The 22,701-nt window shown below is 40.8% G+C and overlaps 1 protein-coding gene across 1 annotated transcript in view; it reads right to left on the bottom strand.

Annotated features, from left to right (window-relative positions):
• Mdn1 (midasin AAA ATPase 1) overlaps positions 1-22,701 on the bottom strand; it is a 124,039-nt gene that overhangs the window by 67,854 nt on the left and 33,484 nt on the right. The window contains exons 20-36 of the mRNA XM_032904871.1: positions 21,346-21,459; positions 19,942-20,089; positions 19,408-19,518; positions 16,808-16,959; positions 15,773-15,951; positions 14,942-15,150; positions 14,125-14,271; positions 11,550-11,691; positions 9,516-9,650; positions 9,302-9,440; positions 8,659-8,797; positions 8,316-8,443; positions 6,978-7,122; positions 4,607-4,736; positions 1,744-1,962; positions 982-1,179; positions 11-219 (exon numbers count right to left, since the gene is read on the bottom strand). Coding sequence (XP_032760762.1) covers positions 11-219; positions 982-1,179; positions 1,744-1,962; positions 4,607-4,736; positions 6,978-7,122; positions 8,316-8,443; positions 8,659-8,797; positions 9,302-9,440; positions 9,516-9,650; positions 11,550-11,691; positions 14,125-14,271; positions 14,942-15,150; positions 15,773-15,951; positions 16,808-16,959; positions 19,408-19,518; positions 19,942-20,089; positions 21,346-21,459 — 2,644 coding nt within the window. The remainder of the gene's footprint in view (positions 1-10; positions 220-981; positions 1,180-1,743; positions 1,963-4,606; positions 4,737-6,977; positions 7,123-8,315; positions 8,444-8,658; positions 8,798-9,301; positions 9,441-9,515; positions 9,651-11,549; positions 11,692-14,124; positions 14,272-14,941; positions 15,151-15,772; positions 15,952-16,807; positions 16,960-19,407; positions 19,519-19,941; positions 20,090-21,345; positions 21,460-22,701) is intronic.

Consider the following 22,701-nt stretch of genomic DNA (forward strand, 5'->3'; position numbering starts at 1 on the left):
CCAAGCTTACCGTCTGTTCTGACAAGTTGATTCGAACCAGGGTATTTCCTGAGGCCTTTGCTAACGCAGCCACCAAACTTGTTTTGCCAACACCAGGTGAACCCTCCAGGAGAATGGGTTTGTTCAGTTTAGCAGCTCTGAGGAGCCTCTGGGCATTCATAGCTGTGGTACCTGCACTGAGTGCATAGTCAGCAATAGTGTGCCCATTCAGGACAGGTCCTTAAGTAAAGAAGAGCAAAGTCAGATGTAAGTCACCATCAGTCTGCTGCTTTTGAATTTATAAAACGCCTTACAGGAATTTTGAAGCCCATAACCAATTTTTCTCAATTGTGCCTAGACAAACCACCACAAACTAGGCTGATGTGCTGACACCACCTTAATAGAACCCATGTTCAGGAGCGGATATTTCCCTGACTGTCACTGTGCTTCTCCATGTTTCATGTGCTCCATAATTACTGCTCAGAGAAGACAGCACTAGACAACAGATGACCCTGACACGGGAACAACAGTCGTAAGAATCAAGAGTGCCATAGGGGATGGACAATCAGACCAGAGGCCCTGGGTTCAATCCTAGCACCACAAATTAATAAATAAATATTTGGCAGAGGCAATTTAGTGAGTGGGAGAAGTGAACTCTATTGTCTTTGACACTGTATTCCTCATTTAACCACTAATTTATCTACTCAATTCAATCAACAGACATTTTTAGAGTTTTTCCACCTGCCAGGCCATAGCGGCTGCCATTGAGAGGAAGACAGACAAACGACCGGCTCTTAGGGTTCAAAAGCTGTCTTTGTAAAAAACAGAATAGGATTTATAGTTAAAATGCATTATAAAACAGCAGGGCTTGTTTATAGGCTTGCTAACCTTAGTGGGTTTAGATGAAATAATCCTGAGAGCCACACACAAAACTAAGTCATAACAGAAGTACTTCTATAAGCTACAGGAGGGGAATATTAATTTATTTTAAACTACTCTTACCTCTTGGTATAAAGAATGGATGAACTCCCCAAAGGTCATCTACGCTAGTGAATTCTTTGTGTTTAAGTCTATCATAAATCTTCAACTCATCTTTCTGACGTTCTGTCAGTCGGACTACCTTGGAAAGTTTCTTTATTAGGAATTTCAGACATTCTTCACGAGCCAAGAGGGCTGTACCAAATCCAGAGGAAGTTACCCCTATAAAGGAGAATTGGGTCATGAAGGAGTTAGCACCATCAAACCCACTGTAATTAGGAAGAGCTCAACACTTTGCTGAGGAAAAGGCCTCAGCAGAACTACAGGCTAAATGCAGCTTACACTGTAGAACACCCTGAGGAAGAAGGGAAGAATGCACATCTCAGTCTTGAAAATCTATCCACCACCAATAAAGCATCTTCAGGGATAAACTGCTGTCAACCTAGCACAAGCTCAAATGAAGATTCAGCTCCTTTATTTAGTTATTGTGAGTGTGTTTACTGTGGGGCAGGAAGGTGTACACATGTGCCCCACCCGTGTATGAAGGCCAGAGGACAACTTGTGGGAGACAGCTCTCTTCTCCTACAATGTGGGTTTCAGGGATCAAACTCACAGTATCAATCTGGTGACAAATTCCTTTCTCACTGGCTTTTTTTCAAAAGCATGAGGAGTGTTAGAAGTATACAATTAAAATGATTCTGAAAATATATGATCTGGTTCTGGTTTTGCTTCCTTTCACAACTTTCCTCTACCTGTCAAGCCTACTGTCCCCAAAAGAAAACATACCAGAACCTATGCCATCTATGTACACCAGGCATGCAGCATGGACAAAAGACGTCACAGTAGAGATGGTCTCTAGCCTTTTCACAGCAGCTTCCTCCGCCATTGTGTTCATGAAGTTAACCCAGGACAGAATATCTCTGATACTGACCACACACTTTCGTCCAAACTCCTGGTGGGTCAGCCAAGTAATGAAATCCAGCATCACCTCAGCTATGTCAGCTCCTTAAAATAAAGCAAAAATAATTTGTTTTCTACAAAACATCCCAGAACAGTAAGGAGGCAAGGTCTCTGTGCATCCGTCTCAGCTTATATAAAAAAATCTTGTGTATGTGCACTAAAGCTGTTTCCAAAGTCAGTAGTTCTTACTACATTACCACGAAGTCAGGAGGAGCACTCATCCATTAAACTACAACAAAAAATAAAGCCACAACTAAGAAGCTGCCCTGAAAAAACCCAGGAAGAAAGCCTCTGGAACGGCATGCACACGTAACTCTAGCACTGAGGGGCTGCGGCAGAAGGACAAGCCTAAGGGTCAAGACAGTCTACAACTATGTGCTAAGTGCAGGAGGACCTAAATGACAAGCCACCCGCCCCCAAAACAGGTTATTATGAAGTTATTCCACAGTAACATTAGGAAAACACAAACGACTTCTGCATTGACTTTTTATTGTAAATAAGCATTCTTGACTCAAGAAAACAAGGAATTGCTTGAGAAAACAACTGATCGGCTTCTCTGTACTGTTGCTAGCTCCCAAGTTTGATAGATGTGCTGGTTGGTCCCCCCTCTACCCACCCTCAACTCAACTCAAGGAGTCTCATCTGCCTCCATCAGGTTGGTCTGTGGGTAAGTCTACCAAATCATTTTCTTGATTTATGTGGGCGGGCAAATGCCAGCCTACTATGGGCAGTGCCATCTGTCGAGTGTGTAAGATCACAGGCGGGAATACGCCACAAGGAACGAACCAGTAAGCAGTGTTCCTTTATATTCTCCTATACCCTCTCGATCAGTTCCCACTTCAGAGCTCCTTCCTTGATTTCCTGCCTGGCTTATCTACATGATATACTGTGATGTAGAGGGATGAACCAAATATGGTCTGTCATCCTCAAGTTTCTTCTAGTGTTTACCGTAGCAATAAAGAGCAAACTATGGCGGGAGGTTCCATGTATTTCCAATTTGTAAAGCTCACCATGACCTAAGAACATATGTCAGCATTCTTTCTACTGTAATGGATACTCCTACCCTGGTGGCATTAGTTCAGCTCTTTCATTTATCTCTGAGTTTCTAATCTAGCTATTAACCCATTTAACAAATGGAGTGAGGCTTCACACAAAATTGTCTCAGATTCAAACTTTTTAATCATAAAATAACTGAAGACAAACAACATCCTTAAGCAGTTCACAAAGAGCCACAGCATAATGAATAAAATGTAGAAAGCTCTCTAGGAAGCTTCTGCAATGAATAGTAAACATTTAAAAATGAAGATAAGCCAAGAATAGTGGAACATCATCTTATTCTAGTGTTTCAAAGACTGAGGCAGAAGGATCATGAGTGTGAAGCTAGCCTGGGCTACCTAGCCAAGGATTTTACATTGTTATCGTCATTGCCAGATGGAATTGTGTGTGTCTGTCTTACTCTCTCTATGCTCCATGGCTTTAGTCTTTAAAAAAGCATGCTGCTGTTGGGTGACTACAACTGCCAGTTTCTCCTGAAACAGCAGGGTGAGAGCAGGTGATATGGAGGTGACTCTTACACCCTGTCCAGTTCCTAGGGTCTGTTTTAAAAGCAAAGCATGTCCATAGATGACAATCCCAAAGAAGCACATATTCTTGCTTTCTCTATTAAAAGGAAAAGGTCTATAAAGTGCTGCATGTATGTATGTATGTATGTATGTATGTAAGTATAACGAATTTTAAGAGTCCCAATTTAGTCCACTTGATGTCCAAAATTAAAACCTATATTATTAAACCAATACAAAGTTTTAAAAAATGGTCAGACTTGATGTTTTAAGAATTGGCAACTTAATTGAGTTCGAACTTACTGAGTTCAAGGCCAGCTTGATCTACACAGTGAGTTCCATGATAGCCAGGGTTGTCTTGAAAAACCAAACAAGGGCTGGAGAAATGGCTCAGTGGTTAAGAGCACTGACTGCTATTGCAGAGTCAATCCCCAGCAATCACATGGTGGCTCACAACCATCTGTAATGGGACCTGATGCTCTCTTCTGGTGTGTTTGAAGAGACCTACAGTGTACTTATATCCATTAAATAAATAGATAGATAGATAAATCTTTAAAAAAGGAGTTTTTAAATATTATTCTGATTTCCTTATGTTTGAAGGTTTTTATAGCAAGACAGAAATTTGAAAACAGAACAGAATAAAAGATTCATTTATAAAACACGAACCTGTCAAGGTTGTAAATTAAAAGGGTTAGAGATTTGGCTCAAATATTTAAGTGCTTGTCACCCAGCACTAAGGACCGATGATTAGATCCCTGGCACCATGGAACTGCTCGGTGGGCATGCTGTTCTGCCTATGACCCTAGTCTCGGAAGACACAGTAGTCTCCAAAGTAAACTGGCTAGCAATAACCATGCTGTGTGTTATGAAGTTAACTAAAACACCCTGCATCAATGAGTAAGGTAGAACAAAAGACAGTTCCTGACTTCAGTCTGTCTCCAAACACATGTAAAATATGCAAACATACAAAAAAACCCATAAAAAATAAAGAGAAAAATGTGAAAAGATACTTTTTTACTCCTATTTCTTTTATTTTTACTATATACCAACTATACATACAATTACTTTTCCATAACAGACTTACTACTCCCCAAACAACAGCCCTTCCAAGCAGTACCACCCAGACTTACCTTTGTGACCCGCTTTGGCTAGAGACAATCCTGGACGAAGATTATGATTTATTATTTGAACTAAGTCCTCACGCTTTGTGCTTTGAGGGCACCATATTTCTGTAAATCGGTTTCGTAAGGCAGGAGACAGCTGTAAGGAACACAATGGTTAATGTGAATTAAAAACTGAAAGGAATGTTCGCAGTGACTTCAGCGAACACTAGATGTCTTGCTTATCTCCTGTGCTAGCAGATACAGTTTACTGAAGCCAAGGATCCTCAGAGATGTTTACTGATGTTGTGTAGAGCGTCAGGACGTCAGACAGGATTCCAGGACTGGTCAAATGTGACTTCTACCCCTTAAGCACAGATTCTTCCCTTTACTTTCTATGCAGTTACACAAACCATCTTCCCCTAGAAGTACTGTCTTGAGTAAAATGGAGAACAGATCATTTACATGGCTCAAAGCTGATGTGCATCTCACCTTACACACAACAAAAACTTGTTGCTCCTGCAGTCCTACAGCTTCTGTACTATCTACATCCTGTTGTCCTACGGCATCAGAACCACGGAGGATGTACGTCTACAGTGCTATAGAGGCATCATGACTTACATCAACTTCTTGGTTACTACTGTTTACCTGGCACACTACTCAGGGAGCAGGAACAATCTCTACCCCAAGAGCAATTCAACTCTCACACACACACACACTGCCTTTGAGGATGATCAATTCCTTTAGTGCCTGCTCTTTTAGGAGCTTACCTCCTTTATTAGACAGAAGGCAGCTGTCCCTTATGTAAAAGATAACCATTTATATATTAACGTGCAAGCTAACCTGGCAGGCAAGTTAACACAATGTGCTGTTGTTTTGTGCATGTGGATGGGGTTGTTATAAACTATTATAATGCCTCATTTTCTGTAATTAAGCCAGTTGTTTCTGCAAGATTTCCACAATGTACACATGCAGCAAAAGCATGACCAGGCAGTTCACAGCACACAATGGTCTTAAATATGAGCAGGGGTGTTTCAGGCCGTGCTGACTGTCACTCACATGTGAAGGAGTGGGTGGTACTCGCAGGACAAAACACGTAAGTCCTGTGTTCAGAACAAATACTTCAGCAAAGTGGCAGGTGGCAAGATGGTAAGAGTTGTCAGGAATATCATAATGTATTGATTTTGAATTGATTTTTGGTCTTTACATATTCAGAAATCTTTTGATGTCTTTTTATGATCTCCACATTCATTGACACAATTCTTTATGTGGTAACAAGTTCCAGTTTAAGAACCTGAGCTCGACATATACAATATTACATACGTCCCGCAGTACGGAGTGATGCTGGTCTACCCAGGCAGTGGTAACCAAGCTGGTCTTAGGGTTCTTTATCTTTTGAACTGGGGACCAAACCCAGGGCCTCAAGCGCTGTGCCACTGAGCTAAAGCCCCAACCCCTGGTCTTAGGGTTCTTAATTGAGCACACTGCACTTGAAAGAGTGTTCTAAGTTCGTTCAGCTATAAAACGTTTCCATTTTAAGTGTTCATTTGTGGTATGTACAACCATGTGTATATGTCTTCATTATGTGTATGAGTGAATGTAAACAACCCTGAAAAGAGATCTCTATTAAGTACAGTGAGATTTCGTTCTCTTATGCTACTGAGAAAATACCATATTCATGTTTTAGGCATCCAACAAGTTAGTAAAGAGTTGTAACTGCTTCTTTAACAGCAATTCCTCTTTCTTCCTATCACACCTGACCAGGCACCCAATGCTACCCTGCTCATCAAATGGCTCCCTCAGGTTTTCTAAACCACAGGATTACTGGTTCATACCTGAGCCCAACCTCTTGAAGCAAAGGAACTTTACTTCACATAACTCCTAAGAGAATAAACATGTTCTAGCTACAAAACTATGTGAACGTCAAGATTGTTGTAGAACTTCTGCTTCTATCTTCCCAAGCTAGGATTCCAGGCAGGCACCACCATGGTGCCTGTGACATCTACTTGACACCTTGAAATCACTAATAAGACCACTCTAGCATTTAAGAAAGTAAAATTCTAACTGGGCATGTTAGCACACAGTGGCATCCCTAGGAGGTATGGTTACGCAGAGACTTTGTCTCAAACACAAACACACATGGAGATTGAGAGTCTCAATAAAGCTTAGTGTCAGACAGAATGGGGGCAACTCACAGGAACAAATCAGAAATTCATGACATCTCGGGTAGACAGAATGAAATGCCAAATATAGAAATGTCTATGCTTTTCCAGTAATAATGACTGTAATTATAGATAGGCTTGATGAGTTTATAATCTATCACTGAGTTATTAACCACAGTACAATTCAAATGTACTACAGCATACTGCATTTATAGATGTCCATGTCTGAGCAATTTTACCTCTTTTTTTCCAAAGTCTCCCCCAGGGTTCATGGTTGCTAAGATCCGGAAGTGTTTCCCAGCAGTCAGGAGCTCTACTTCAGAGTCCTTACTTTCTGGGCTGCCCTTCTCAGCCAGTACCAGACATTTTTCCACCTCAAGGACACTAAAAGAATATATGGGGGAAAATTAGAAAAGGCATATATGTACTATATTTTGTGGATGTCAACATTCTTATAAATCACTTCTTTTTTTTTTTTTTTACATTGCCCTAGTAAAGCAGTATCATGGCAGTGGGTGTTTCAATACAGTAGGTCACTGTTACACCATTTATAATAACCCCAAAATAGAAAGAACAGAACACTAGCAAACAGTGAAGTGGTGAACAAAGTGCCATAGCCCAGTGCTGCACACAGATGACACACACTGCTATCAGCGCTGCGTGGGTATGGTGGCTCACACTGGGAATCCCAGCACTCAGGGAACTCAGGCACGAAGACTGGTGCCAGACCAATGCCAGTAATGTCCAGACAACCAGTTTTTGCTTCAACAGGGCAGGGAGATAGCTCAGTCCATACAGGGCTTACTGTGCAAACATGAGGAACTGAGTTTGGACTCTTGGACATGCTGGCAAAGAACAGTCAAACTGATGAGCTCCAAGCTCAAAGACAGGCTGTCTAAAAGAATGAAGTGGAAAGCAACTAGGGAAGACACCAAACGCTGACCTCAGGCTTCCTACACAACCATGTTCACAGGCAAGAACATAGTCAGTCACTAACACAGACAGTAGGAAAACAAAGTCTTCACAGGGAAGACTCAGAAAAGACAAAGCTATAGACCAAATGCTAAGTAGTGGTTGCCTGGAGTAGTGGATACGTTCCAGAATAAACTTTACAGGAACGATCATACTTGATGCTAATGCAAACAGGTCTTCAGTGACTGAAAAATCTCAGGAAGCCCACTAAAGACTGAAGTTATAAACAAGGCACATTTTAAATACACAATCCCTCAGTAAGAGAAAAATGGGTATCACTAATATTGGTCTGAGGTTGTGGAAATGCCTCAGTTATCAAATTTAGAATTCTAATTCTAGCTTCATTTAAAATATTAAGTAATAAAGTATATGTGTATAATTTGTTTTCAGGTTTATTACTCCACATCAATTGTTTCTGATTACTGAAAAAGTGAAAATAGTAAAACAGTAAACAAAACAACCACCTGAGCCCTAAAGCCAAAAGCACTGCCACTCTTTGGACATTCTCTCATTTCCTATGCACCAAACATGGAGTATCAATAAACACATGAGGCCATAACCAGGCCAACAGATTTATCAGTAAAGACAAGCCCCATTTACGTCACCTGTTCAGTCTTTCTAGGACAGAGTCATCAGCCAATGAGATCTCATCTAAGAGGAAAAAGCTGTCCTCCTTCATGGCCAGAACCAGTGGTCCATCATGCCACTCAAAGAGTCTTGTGTCCGGTTCTTCCTATGATTTAGAAAAGCAGCAGGGGGAATTAAGTACACACAGAACTAGATGTCTGAGGGGAAACACATATTCCTCAAGAAGCAGGGGTCTAAGAAAGGGACAAAAATCTGCAGATAACTGTAGGCCAGTCACGTGTGCAAACACACATAAAACTGAACTAGAGAACAAACCACATTTCTTTAGGTAAACATATAAATACTCGCTACTAAACAAACCTTGTCGTTTGGCTTCTGTCTCACTGGTCTTAAGCCACCCAGGAAGTCTGATGTCTCCATGTTTAAATGGCAGTTGACTGAGTATAGTTTCTGATTTGATAAGGCTGAAAACAGTTGGCAGACTGTAGTTTTCCCACACCTATTAGAAATATGCACCAGATTAAGGAGTAGCATGTATTCCAAATACAGTCACAGACATTGCATCAGCAAGAGGTGAGCTGCACTGAGACCTCACTACAAGCCTAATCCAACTGAGGTTTATGTGTTCCTCTATAAAACAGAAGTACCACTCAAATCCTTTGTACTAAAGGCCATCAACTACACACATTTCATTCTTTTAATTCTAACAGCAATCAAGGGAGAAAGGGAGAGGAAGAAATAATCTGTTATAAAATCTCCAGGAAACACTAGCCATTTCTCTCCACACCTACTGAATAACTTTAAAAAAAACTAAATGAATTTAGAATAAAGGTAAAGAAATAACAGATCTTGCTTTGAAAGAAAAGGGAAGGAAGAAAGAGGGAGGGAGGGAAAAAAAGACAAGAGAAAGGAAGAGAAGAGAAACTCCTCTAGGTGCTTCACCCAGCCCTGTAGATGTAACCCAATCCCACTGACAGTAAACTGAGACTTCAACAAGCTTTACCCAGTGTCTCCAACCAGCAGCACAGGTTCACCAAATTCCAGCGCCCTGCCCACCAGCACTGCCAGTCTCCGCATGCCTTCAGTCCACACTACATGGCTGAACTTAGATTCCAACACACTTGTCTGGGTAGATGATTTACCTACCAAAACAGAATAAAACTGTAGGCTCTAATGAGCACAACATGATTCATTTTCCTACGAGTAAAGTTACTCACCCAGTAACTTTAGAACATTTTCTTTGGAAAAAAGAGACTGAGGACACAATTTTTTCTTGAAATGTTTTTCTAGGACTTCTTGAATCACATCAGCTTCCTCCTGTTTCCTGACTCTGCCGGCCAGAAGCATGAAGCCTGAAGGTTGAAATAAAGGGACAATTAAGCATCTGGTAGTGACGAACGCTGAGACAAGAAGTAAGAGTAACTGTTACCCTGCTGCCACTGGATCAGGAATCTAAAGAACCTTGGGAAAGAACAGAAGAGCCTATTTTACCAACCACGTGCTAGAGCCCATGTCCTAACCATGGTTATCTCACTTTCTAATGGCCCAGACAAATGATATAAAGGACTATGAGTAAGGGAGCGCCTCAACTGTGCCATCACCATCTGATGAGACACTATTTCATTTTAAGGAAAGAAAAGAGAGGATTTGGTCCTTCTACACAGTAACATGACTAAAGGAAAAAGACAAAACCCAAAGTGTATATGCTATAGGATCCCATGTAGGTAAAGCTCATGGACAAGTCAGAAGAAATGGTTACCTGTACTTACAAGAGAAAATAAGAAACCCGGCTTTACAGATGGCACAAGCCTACAATCTTTTAAAAGGCAAGGCAGATGTATGAGTTTAAGGTTAGCCTGGGCTACATAACAGTCAGTCCTTATGAATTACACCTAAAATTTGAGACTACTCTAAATCTCAGTGAGGGTAGGGACTTACATGGGTGCATACACAGATAAAAATGCTTCATCTTATGTTACTTTAATAGAAAAGAAAAAAGTGTTATCACCTCCAACAGAGTATCATTATGCCACCCAACATAGCTTCAAACTTCTAACCCTCCTGCCTCAGGCTAAGTGCTAGGATTACAGAGCTTTGGTATTAATGAGGTCCAAAAGGGCATCATAATCACCAGATTGTCCATTGTAACCTCAACCAATATGGCTTCAGAAGTGTCCAGCTACTGTGTGCTAAACTTGAAGGCCTGTCACCATCCTGTCCACCCTGGCTTGTCCTTGCTGAGACTCATGCTCTCCTGCAATACTTTATATTCTAAAACAGCAGAGCTGATGGGTAAATATCCTATCAAAGCAGAGCTGATGGGTAAATATCCTATCAATTACAGTAGTTGACAGGGCACACTGTATGTTCAATCCTAAGAAAAGGATCAACCAGTCTACAGACTAACATTGCTTAACTATACTCACTTCTTGTCCTCCAAAAGCTCGTAAGCTCCCAGAACAAGACTGAAGACATTAGACTGTGGACTTTTGTCTCATGCCCCACCCAGCCCCAGCCTTGTCTTCTGATCACAGCTCTACAGAACAGATGCCTTTCCAACTTCATCATTTTTCCATTAGGGTTCGTGGAGACAAGTGGCAAGAGCTACTACGAACGAACCATCCTCCCAGAGTTGGGATCCTATCCCTTCACTCTGTAATGACAGGGCCAATCACTCATGCCCAAGCAAACCTTCACCTTAGTGCTAGAGAGGAAAAACAAGTCACAGGCCAATTTTATTTATGCTACTTATTTTAAAGGGGCCATGTGACTTGTTGGTACTTCTCAAACCAGAAGAGTACAAAATGCTTTCATGATTTTTTTTTTTTTCATTTTCAAAATGACTCATGGCAAACAGCATTTAATTTCTTTCCATGCATTTAACTAAACCAAACCAGTGTTTGGACTATCTTTGGTCACCACACTGAACAAAGTACCAACCTCCTGTACAATTCCCGGAAGGGGCCTGTGAAGCTGGGCACAGTGGTCAAGTCTATAATACCAGCACTCACAGTTGGCAAGAGAATCATGAGTTACAGAAAAGCCAAAGCTGAAAAAGCAAGATCCAGCCAAAAACAAGAGACCCACAAGGAAGCAGAGGCCTTCCAGACTGATAGCTGTTAGCAAGAGCAGTTAGAAGTGAGGGAGAAAGGCAGCTTCTAGAACAAGCAAGAAAACAAATGTACCACACATATTTTAGGAAGCATTTGGTTTAATAATGATCTGGCATAATTTTAGGTGTTAAAACATACCATCATTGGCTAAATGTTGTAGCCAATCATAGTCCTTCTCAGTCTGCTCAGCCAATCTGTATCTTTCCGCCCATCGGAACAGATCTCGAAGGGCAATAAACCCCTGCTTTCCAGCAAACACCGAGGAACGTCTTCGGTAGGACTAGTGAAGTATAAAAACAAATAACTGTTTCTTACTGTACAGAATAGAAAGCACACGATATATCTTATAAAAAATCTTAACAAACTCATTTTACCAGATTTAACTCCTCAGAAATGCAAATCATTGAGAATTGTCTGGAAAAAATGTTCAGAGCAATGTACACTTACAGAAAATAAATAAATCCCATCTCCTATACTGAAAAAGAGAATAATCTCAATAGTAAGAAAACAGGGGGAACAAGATACTAGAACATACATGATGTGAAAGGGGAGGAGGGTTCTGGGTTAAAGTAGGAGAGGGGAAGCTTGAGGAAAACAAAGGGTGGAGGGTAGGTCAACCAAAATTAAAGATGTATGGAAATCACTGCCTTATAAATTACAACATATAATTAAAAAAGTAGAAGGAATTTGAACAGAGGGTTATCTGTATTGGTGAACAATACTCCCTTCAGAAAACACGGGTTATTAGAAACGAAAACAAAACAAAACCCCAAAAACCCTGTGCCAGGTATGGGATGATGATGTACCTATGGGTTGTTGTTGGTCAAGGATGCTCGGGAAGGCCCTGCCCCAAACAACACATGCTACTGCCATTGGTTGTTCACTCTAACTAGATGGTTAAATCCTACTACTGAAGACACAGCATACTTCGGTTGTAGGACACAGAGGTTGTTTTGGAATTGATCTGGAATCTCTCTCCCTACTAACTAGTCAGAGTACAAAAGGAACCCGTACAGTCTGCTGAGGGGAAAAATCATTAATGGATTACCCAGTGGGGGACCCTGAATGCTACAACACTGAGCTGCCATGGAAAATGCACTCACTGACGACAAGGTGCCAGGATTGTGGATAACTGACTACATGTCAAGCCTGCTCCACAGGAGGGAAATCATGCCTGGTAATGTAAACCTAAACGCAAACCCAAGGCTGGTGAAGACATGTTGAAGTAGGTCCTAGGGAGGGACTACTAACGCCTCACTAAATAGAAATCTCCTTATTTGCTTTCTAATTCTTTTATAAATTAGTGCTGTTTTTAACCTTGGTCAGAGAAATGTTTTTTAGCAGTGAGCAGCAATCAAGGTAAAGACTTAATAACTGTTAAAACTGCTAAGTATACAAGACTATAAATGCCCATAATGGGACTTGTATATCAACTTCAGCAAGGCTTGGAAAGCACATGGTAAAAGAGGGAGAAACTCCAAGAGCTGGATGATAGGGAAGGGCGCTGGGAAATGCTGTCATCCGACATGGCTGCACTCCCATCTTGAGTTGCCTGTATGAGACCTGCACAAGATGAAACACGGCAATTCAAACATGGATGAAGGAAGAGCTCATGAAGCCCCGCCTACATGAAGCTGAAGCACCATTGGCAGCTGGTGGCTGCAGAGGGAGGGTCACTGCTCTTCAGGACGACAGCCACTGCTAGGTTGCCTAGACTCAGACAGACAGCAGGAAGACTCACTGGGTAAAATATCACAAACAGAAAACCCACACGAGGTTGTGAACAGGATCATTAATAGTATTTTAGAACTCAATTTAACTAATTTCTGATAAAGAGCACTTTTATCAATGGCACACCGTGGGGGTGGGTAGACTGCTTCATTTATTGTGTGCCTTGCCCTCAACCTATCACCAGCCTTGGGGTGGGAGGAACCAACTGCAGCTTTATAAACTGTTAACAAAGGAGAACCATGAAGGAAGATAATCATGACCGCCACTCCACTCAAGGGTCATATCATGGATGGAACCAACATCATCTCCGTATTTTATTTTGTCGTCTGTAAGTACACACAGGCACAAATATAGGAGAACAATTTCCAAAAGTTGGTTACTGTAGTGTGTTGGACCTAACTCAGGTTGTCAGGCTTGCAAAAGTGATTCTATCCACTGAACCAGCTCAATGGCCTACATCTCTGTTATAAAGAAAATAAGCAAAAAACAAAATAACCAAACAAATAAAACAAAAAAGCCAAGAAAGACATGACTTCTAGGCTACTTGAGGCAACATAAGAAAACAGTGTCAAAAAAATAAGTAGTTTGCCTTTGCTAAAAATTATAAATATACACAGGTATGTTGTGTGTGTTATTAATACACAGCTATCATAATATAGAGTAAACATCATAAAGATTTACAATGATACAAGTGCTGACTTAGAGAAACGGGAGCTGGAGATACAGCTCAGTAACAAGAGTCTGCACACAAGCTCTGGGTAAAGTTCCCCGTCCCTGGGAAACACACAAAAATGGGTATTACCAGATATATTTTAGAAACAAGACCTCCCCCAATTAAAACAAACTCACCAAACAAACAAAAGCCTTACCCTCTAAAATGAAATGGACAGATATACTTCTGCTTGAGAAAACTATCAAACTGTGATACCAATGGTAACATATATTCCCACTAAATTTAAGGTCAGATGAAGATATGAAATACCTGAAGCTCCAACATGACTTTAACCAATTTACTGCAATAAGAAGGTGGTAAACTACATCGCTTGTGCAAAATTGTTTCCAACTCAGAACTGGGCAACTCGTCAAAGTGTAACTCCACAAATCGGTTTCTGAAGGCTCTAGACAGCACCTAGAGACGTACAAAATACAACAAGACATGCACGTGTGATTGAGAACCATGACTGGATATCCAATACAGAGTGGTCAGCCCTAAATCGAGGGGGAGAGAGAGAGGGAGAGAGAGAGCGAGAGGAGAGCGAAAGAGAGAGCGAGAGCAAGAGAGAGAGAGAGAGAGAGAGAGCGAGAGAGAGAGAGAGAGAGAGAGAGAACAAAACAGTAGATTTAGCAGGTTTACCTATGTATTTGTGCAGCTGTCTATCTACCAATCTATCTGTAATACATGTATATATGTAACAATAACTATCAGATGGACAGGGAATTAGGGGAGGCAGACATGGAAAGGATTGGAAGGAGAAACATGGATTGGGTTGTTGGCAGGAGGAATTGAAGTGATGTAATCATTTTAATTAAAATCTTATTTTTAAAAAGCACCTATCGGGGTTGGGGATTTAGCTCAGTGGTAGAGCACTTGCCTAGCAAGTGCAAGGCCCTGGGTTTGGTCCCCAGCTCCAAAAAAAAAAAAAAAAAAAGCACCTATCCTTTTGATTTATAAATAGCAGACTTGTTACTCACCACAAAAATTCAAACCCTTTACAAGAAACCAAAATGGCTTATTCCTAACATAAGAGTTCACTACTTCACATGACAATAAATGGATTGTGGATGAAAATGTTACATACCTTTCTGCCTCCATAAAGTCCTGGGGGATTTTGGGTGGCAAAAAGCATGAAGCGAGGGTGTGCCCTAACAACTTCCTGTGTTTCTGTTATAAGCAATTCACGGTTATCATCCAACAGTCTGTTGAGTGCTTCTAGCACATCAGTAGGTGCCAAATTCAATTCATCTAAGACAATCCAGTAGCCCTTTCTCATGGCATCAATAAGAACACCTAGGAGGAAATGACAAGAATTATCAAAAGTATACTTGAGCACTCCAAGGGCTTAACATGCCTCTGTACAAACGAAAGTTCTACTTGATAGCTACAACTCCAAGCAAATTACTCTGCAGCTGGTTGTGACCCTCAAACTATCTGTGATACTAACAGTCCAAGAAGTAAGACTTGTAACTGACATGGCCTTTTCCTAACCATAGGAGGAGCCAAGGCTAATAAATATCTCATATTTAACCTGTTAAAGTTTCTCTCTGACATCTAATTTTATTAAATCAACAATTTCTCATTATCGATTCTAATCCTTGCTCTTTACCCTATTCTTTGGTCTCTATACTCTAATTGTCTAATCCAAGATTAGCCCAACACAGGAATTCCAGTGCCCTAGGAATTAACCTTAACTCTCTATTATGATATAATTCATGTTCCTCAATTAGAAAAGATTAGAAGAAATGGTTCTGGGGTTGGGGATTTGGCTCAGTGGTAGAGCGCTTGCCTAGGAAGCGCAAGGTCCTGGGTTAGGTCCCCAGCTCCGGAAAAAAAGAAAGGGGGGGAAAAAAAAAAAAGAAGAAATGGTTCTAAAAGCATGAAAGTGTACATCCCAGGGATGCAGTAACACTACCTTCATTAAAGACAAGCTTTCCGGAGGTGTCAGACGTGTAACAACCAATGTACTCCTGGATATCTGTGTGTTCGTGATTGTTGATTCGCACACAGTGGTTGCCAGTAGCAGCAGCCAGCCACCGTATCAGACTTGTTTTACCAACTGATGTTTCTCCCTGGATCAGCACTGGATAGGTGCTGTAAAATATCAGCCAACAAAGCAATTATTAAAAGAGATGAGAAGAGATGAGCTAGAAGAATACTTTAGATATCCATGCATCAAGAAGGTTCTACAATCTTGTTGGTTTCACTACGCAGCTCAGTCTGGCCTGAAACTTGCTATGTAGAGCAGGACTGTGGTGAACTCATAGATCTTCTTGTGTCTGTCCCACTGTGGTAGAATTAAAGGAGTGCATCACCACGCCTGGCTGAACGTATTCTTTTGTCAACTACAATGCAAATCTTGAATGTTACTTGAGATGACTTCAATTCTGAATAAATTGGTCAAGAATCTCCTGCTAAAGCTGGGGCTGGAGACAGGGCGGTGGGATTAAAGGTTTGTACCCCTTGCCCAGCTTTGAGATGCAATTCCAATATCTCTTGCATGACTTGTAAGAAAAAGTGGCGTTAACTGTCAGTCACTCACCCAACAATAAGAAATGTGTTAATCAACAAAATTACAAAGCAATTTTACTTTCAGTTTTTATTTTTGTATTTGTTTGTTTGTTTGTAAGTGTGAATCCTGTGAAGCTACTGTCAGCCAGCTGTAAGCTACCAGACATGGGGCTGGGAACCAGACTGTGAAAGAGCAGCAAGCCCATCCAACCACTTCTCCACGTCTCCAGAAACACAAGACATAAGTATTTAGTATCTTTACATCTTCACCAATCACACAAGTAGAAATACTTCATAGGGCGATAGCTTTTAGAAAGCAGTTATTCAGCTAGGCAGTAAGTACCAGTGAAGCCCTGTCTAGGTTTAAGAAATCAGGCTAAGTAAGCACCATGCCTCTGACAGAAACTTCACAGTACGAGGAGTGAAAACCCACACATACCCTGCAGAGACCACTCGGGCAATGTCCCTCAGGTTCAGTTTAACAGATGGTGTCAAGACATATGTTTCATCTATTTTAGGCTCCTTGTCTCCGACTGAAATCCAGTAACCTTCAACCTGAATAAGGCGGCCTCCTTTGGGTTCTGGAATAGGCTAAAAAAAAAAAAAAAAGACTCTGAGAAATGACCGCAGTCCTATGTCCACTTTTGCATTTTTTTCAGAGGAGAGTAAAGTAGAAAATTAAGTCATTATCAAGAACATTATTTTGCCCTTTGCCCTGAGTGCTTCCAATAAAGACAAAACAAAACCAAAAAGCCTGTGAGCAAAACATAAAATTACTTCCAGGAATGAGAATAACTTTTCATGATTTTAAAATTAAATGAGAGTAGAAAGGTTTAGGGGAAAAAACATAGAGATCAAAATAAATTTTCCCATATGATTCAGCTCTCTCACCTAGCAAAATACCCAATTTTTTTTCAATCAAATATACCTATCATTTTCCTCAAAACTGGTACAGTACTGTAATGAAGGAAGAGGTTTTACATTAGTAGATTCTGAATCGCCTGGAGGACAGAGTGACCCTCTATAGAAACTGATCCTTTATGAGTACGCTGGTTCTTTACATATTAACTTTACACAAGCCAGAGACAACTGAAAGGAAGGTACCTCAACTGAGGCTATAGTGCATGTTCCTGTTTGATGATTGGGAAGGGGAGGACCTAGCCCATTGTGAGTGATGCTACCCATTGGCAGGGGATCCCAGACAGTGCTAAGAAAGCAGACTGAGTAAGCCATGAGGAGCAAGCCAGTAAGCAGCATTCCTCCCTAGCCTCTGTCTGCTTCAGTTATAAAGTACAAGCTGAAAAACCCTTTTTTCCCCAGTTTGCTTTTGGTTATGTTTATCACAATAATAGAAATCTAAATAAAGACAACAGGTAACATGGGAAGGATACAACCATTCTAAGATGTTTGTACATTAAATTGCACAAAGAAAACTTAAACTTTTTTCTTTCCATGTTTTTATAGTCTCCAATAGTTAAGCATGCATTATTTTTAAAATGTTGAAACCAAAATAACTACAAATCTCTCTCTCATCCTAATGAGCAGACAATAAAAACAAAGCAGATGATGAAAGTTTCTCAGCTGTTTTCTGTTCTTGCTTTTAACAGTATCTCCACCCTCTTTTTAAAAAATAAGCTTGTGGTGGTTTGAGTAAGAATGGCCTCCATAACCAGCCCGAGTTATCAGGACTGACCCAAACCATCTGGCAGAAGGGCACCTCCCCCAGCTTACTCAGAGTCACACCTTAACCAGATGTCCTTCAAACCCTGATACGCCCCTAGCTCCTAAGATCCTGTACGCTCCAGTCAGCACGTACTCTCCTGCTGTGCTGTAATCTCACTGCCATGTTTAAATGAGCCAATCACTTATAGCCGCACCAGAAATTAGCCAATTGTGTGTAAACTCGCCAAACCCCCTAGCCTTCCCTATATAAACCCGACTTTTGAGCTTCGGGGTCGACACCTCTGTCTCCTGCGCAGGATACGTGTCGACCCGGAGATCCCCGTAATAGATCTCCATAATAAACCTTGCCTTTGCTTTAAAAATAAATAAATAAATAAAAAGAATGGCCTCCATAGGCTCCCGTTTGAATGTTTGGTACTGTGGTCTTGTTGGAAGGGTGTGTCACTGGGTGTGGGCGGTGAGGTTTCAGATTTAAATTTCTAGCATCTAAGATATACACGGATGGAATGTGGTCCAAAAATGGATTAATATGTAAAGAATTTTGAGTGTTTATGAGAAAACTTCAAGAAAATAAGGGTCTTGTAACTTCAGTTTCTTCAAAACATGGAAATGTTCTAGGAATGTGCTTTCATTCTCCTCCCAGGTGTAGTAGAAGAGTGAATTTACATCAGATTACTCATTACAACTGGATTATTTTTATTTGTTTATATGGCTCTATGGAAAAGCATGTTTTTGCACATCTGACTTGTGTTTAGGTGACTTTTCAGCTCTCAAAATATAAACTGCCTGATGCTCTGAGTAAAGCTGGCTACTGCACAAGACTTTAGTCCACCTCATCCTTGGCTCCATTCTCCCAGGTCTCACTATCTCTGGAGTGGTGACAATACACATCTGCAGTCTTTTTAAGTGTTTTTGCAACAATGACCTGGATGGAAAGATGGCTTAGGGCTTAAGAATGCTTATGCTTGCTTCTCTTCTAGGACTCAGGTTCGATTCTTCTACTCTTAGCACTCATGGAGTGGCTCAGAGCCCTCACTAACTCCAGTTCTAAAGGATCTGGTCCCCTCTTCTGGCCTTCACATACCAGCCACAAGTGTTCCATAAACACACATGCATGCACATGGAATTAAAAAAGATTTCCTCGGTTGGGGATTTGGCTCAGTGGTAGAGCGCTTGCCTAGGAAGCGCAAGGTCCTGGGTTCAATCCCCAGCCCCGAAAAAAAAAAAAAAAAGAAAAAAAAAAAACTATGGAAAAAAAAAAAAAAAAAAAAAAAAAAAAGATTTCCTCAAAGAGCTAAAACCATGATAATTCAGCCTTCCTTTTCATATTAAGCAAGAAAAAGTTGAAGAACAAACCTGTTTCAGTAGACTTTTGACATTGCCAGAAATAATGTGTTGGCAGATGAGCTTCTGAACTACTGGGTGTGATGCCCGGTCAAGCTGTGTTAGGAAACCCAAACAAAAGCCCTAGAGAGAAAACACAAACAGATAAACACAGCCTAGCCTTCCATAACAGTCCAATTTATTTCAGGAATAAAATTTAGCCTCCTGGGGTGCTATCTCCTACAACAACTTTTTTTTTTGGTTTGTTTTTTATGAGACAGATGTAGCCCTGGCTGTCCTAGAACTTGCTACGTAGACAAGGTTGGCTTTGAACTTGGAGATCTGCTTGTCTCTGCTGGGATTAAAAGTGTGTGCCACCACCAGCTTCCCCAGAATAACTTTTAAATGTGGTGAAGTGAAAGAGAAAGGAGCAGGTAGCTCTGTCTACAGTGTTAAGAGACAAAATCTCCTGGCAAGACCTGGTATGTATCTGTGGCATCTGTATTCCTACCCCTCCATTCATGGGCATCCCATCTACCCAGCTCTTAAGTCAGACAGTACAGACACCTCATAGAGTGAGCGCTGGATGTTGCCACACGGGTTGGAAGCTGCAAACCGTAAGGCTCTGCAGAGGGTCCGAAGGCTGTAGTGAGGCCTGTGGCCAGTCCCATCCACCAGTTTGGTCTTCGACTCTTTCCGCAAAGCAGTGTAGAAGCTACAAAGGGAACGAAGTTTGGGCACTTCTGTTAAATAGTAATTATTTTTCTGCTGTTTCTAACTCTACTGAAATTCCAATGGCTACTTCCCTTTTCTCTTTTTGAGACAGAGTTTTGCTGTGTAGCTTTGGCTGTCCTGGAACTAGCTCTGTAGACCAGGCTGGCCTTGAACTCACAGAGATCACATAATTTAAAGTTTATATTTCAAACACCTTAAGGAATAGCTTTGGGGGAAAAAAAAAAAATCAAGAAATGCAATGTCCTACTTCACTAGCCAAAATGAACCAATCAAAGTAAGTGAGAAACTTTTATCTTGTAAACAAAATAATCACACAAGTAGAAATACATCATAGGCCAATAGCTTTTCGAAAGCAGTTGTTCAGTTAAGCAGTAAGTACCAGTGAAGCCCTCAGCCAGCAACTTAGTAGGAAAAGGCTCATATGCAGTGTGTCAGAGTAGACTTTACCTGAGGGGCAAATGAAGATCTACACACAGGAAACAGAATTCATGAGATTTAAAAGAACACAGCTCTATCTACCTTCAGTAATGATAAACTGTTACAGAAAGACATGATGTCTACTGGCATACATTGTTAACACTAATGTCCCTCACAAGGTAGAAGACTGATCTCCACACTGAAGTTTTGTGACTGGTGATCAGCTGCATGCCCACATGAAACCACATATAAAATCCAAGCACCTACACAAGAGAAACGCAGGACATTTGTTCTTTAAACAAATGTCAGGCAAGGCCACAGTGCCTTCTCAGCATATACAAGGTCCCAGGTCTGATATCCAGCGCCACCAAAGGTTCAGGGGTAGGTTAGGGAACAAGCTATAAAATTGAGTGAATAGCTGATCTCCTACTTCAACCCCTTCCAACCACTCCTTTCATGAGAATGATTTGCTTAAAACGACCTAATGTGACATTGTACAAAACATTTCTATAGGGCCTGCAATACATGAGAAAGAGACACGAAGAACCAACCCATACCACAGTTTGATTCAATTAATCTGCGAATACACAGAAGTAATCAAGAGCACAGTACCTATGTATTTTCATAGGCAGTGATTCTTAGTGGTGTAAGTAGTTTCTTTAGAAAAACCCGAGAGTATTTATACAAAGTTTCAATTTTAAAGTAAATCCTTCTACTGGTTTTCTTCACACAGAAGCGAGTCATGAAAATGTGCATCTGCATGGAGTTGGTCTTTCACGAACCGAGTAACTGTACAAAGACAAGCAAAGGGCTACCTACTTTACAATTCCCTGCACAGCGCTCCTGCTCACACTCAGGCCTTTCAGATAATCCACAATAAGAATGTGTAAGTCTTCTTTACTTTCTAGTTCTTCTACATAAAGTTCCGTGAACCTGTAAGAAAATTATTAATCATTTATAAGAAATTACTATGTCCCACATCATTCTCTAGGGTAGCAGTTCTCAAACTGTGGGGTGTGAACCCCCCTTTTTGGGAGAACAAACCTTTCACCAGAGTTGCCTAAGACCATCAGAAAACACAGACATTTACATTATGATTTGTAACAGTAGCAGAATTCTAACTATAAAGTAGCAACCAAAATAATTTTATGGTTGGGGTCACCATAGCATGGGAACTGTATTAAAGGGTCCTAGCATTAGGAAAACTGAGAACTACTGCTCTGGGTCTAACTGGTGAGTTTCCTTTGCAGTCAACCTGTAAGCTTCCACCAGGCTTCTCTCATGCCACATCCAACCTACACACCCAGCCAGATTTACCCACACACTACAGGACTGGACCATGCAGCACACTCTGTATACTGGCCTAGTTCCTTATGTCTACCTGACTTAGTTCTTCCCAAGTTATTTGTGAGCTCTAGGTCCCACCCACCCATACAATTCTCTCTTCTGACTATTTCAGACACAGAACTAACAACATGTCTAGATCTCGCCACAAAAATAACAATATAAGAGATCAAGACAGTGTCTTAGTTCCAAACCTACCAGTCCTGTAGAGATGAACCAAAGGATACAAAATTAAAAGGATCATAAACTTGATCAAAGAATTCAAGGAGTTTAAAGAAGAAAGGAGCAAGAACACAAGGAGGAAAAACTCCCGAGTGACACCTACAGAAACAGAAACTTAAGGCTGATGGAAATGATAAAAACAATATAGAACTTGAGAACAAAATTCAATCACGAGATATAAATATGAGGAGGAATTGAAAAAACAGAAGAAAAACAAGCCCCAATGGCCTTGTAAGAAAAAAAAAGTCTGAGAGCAAAAAAAGCCTGACGAGTAGAATCAAGCAGATGATTTACTAGGATTCAAATCTCCTCCAAGTAGAGGATATGAAACATTTTTAGGAACACACAGGAAATGTGGAACACCATGAAAAAAACAAACCTTGAAATTATTACCACAGACGAGGGAGAATCCCACTCAATGGCGTATCATATTTTCAACAAGGTAATAGAAAAAAACATACCTAAATTGAAGAAAGATACAACTATACAAATACATAAAACATACAGAATACCAAACAGAGAGGACAGGAAAGAACATCTCCATAGCATATAATAGTCAAAACATTAAGCACGAATAGCAAAGAAACAGTATCGAAAGCTGCAAGAGAA

Source organism: Rattus rattus, chromosome 1, assembly GCF_011064425.1.
Source record: "Rattus rattus isolate New Zealand chromosome 1, Rrattus_CSIRO_v1, whole genome shotgun sequence".
NCBI classification, from domain to species: Eukaryota; Metazoa; Chordata; class Mammalia; order Rodentia; family Muridae; genus Rattus; species Rattus rattus.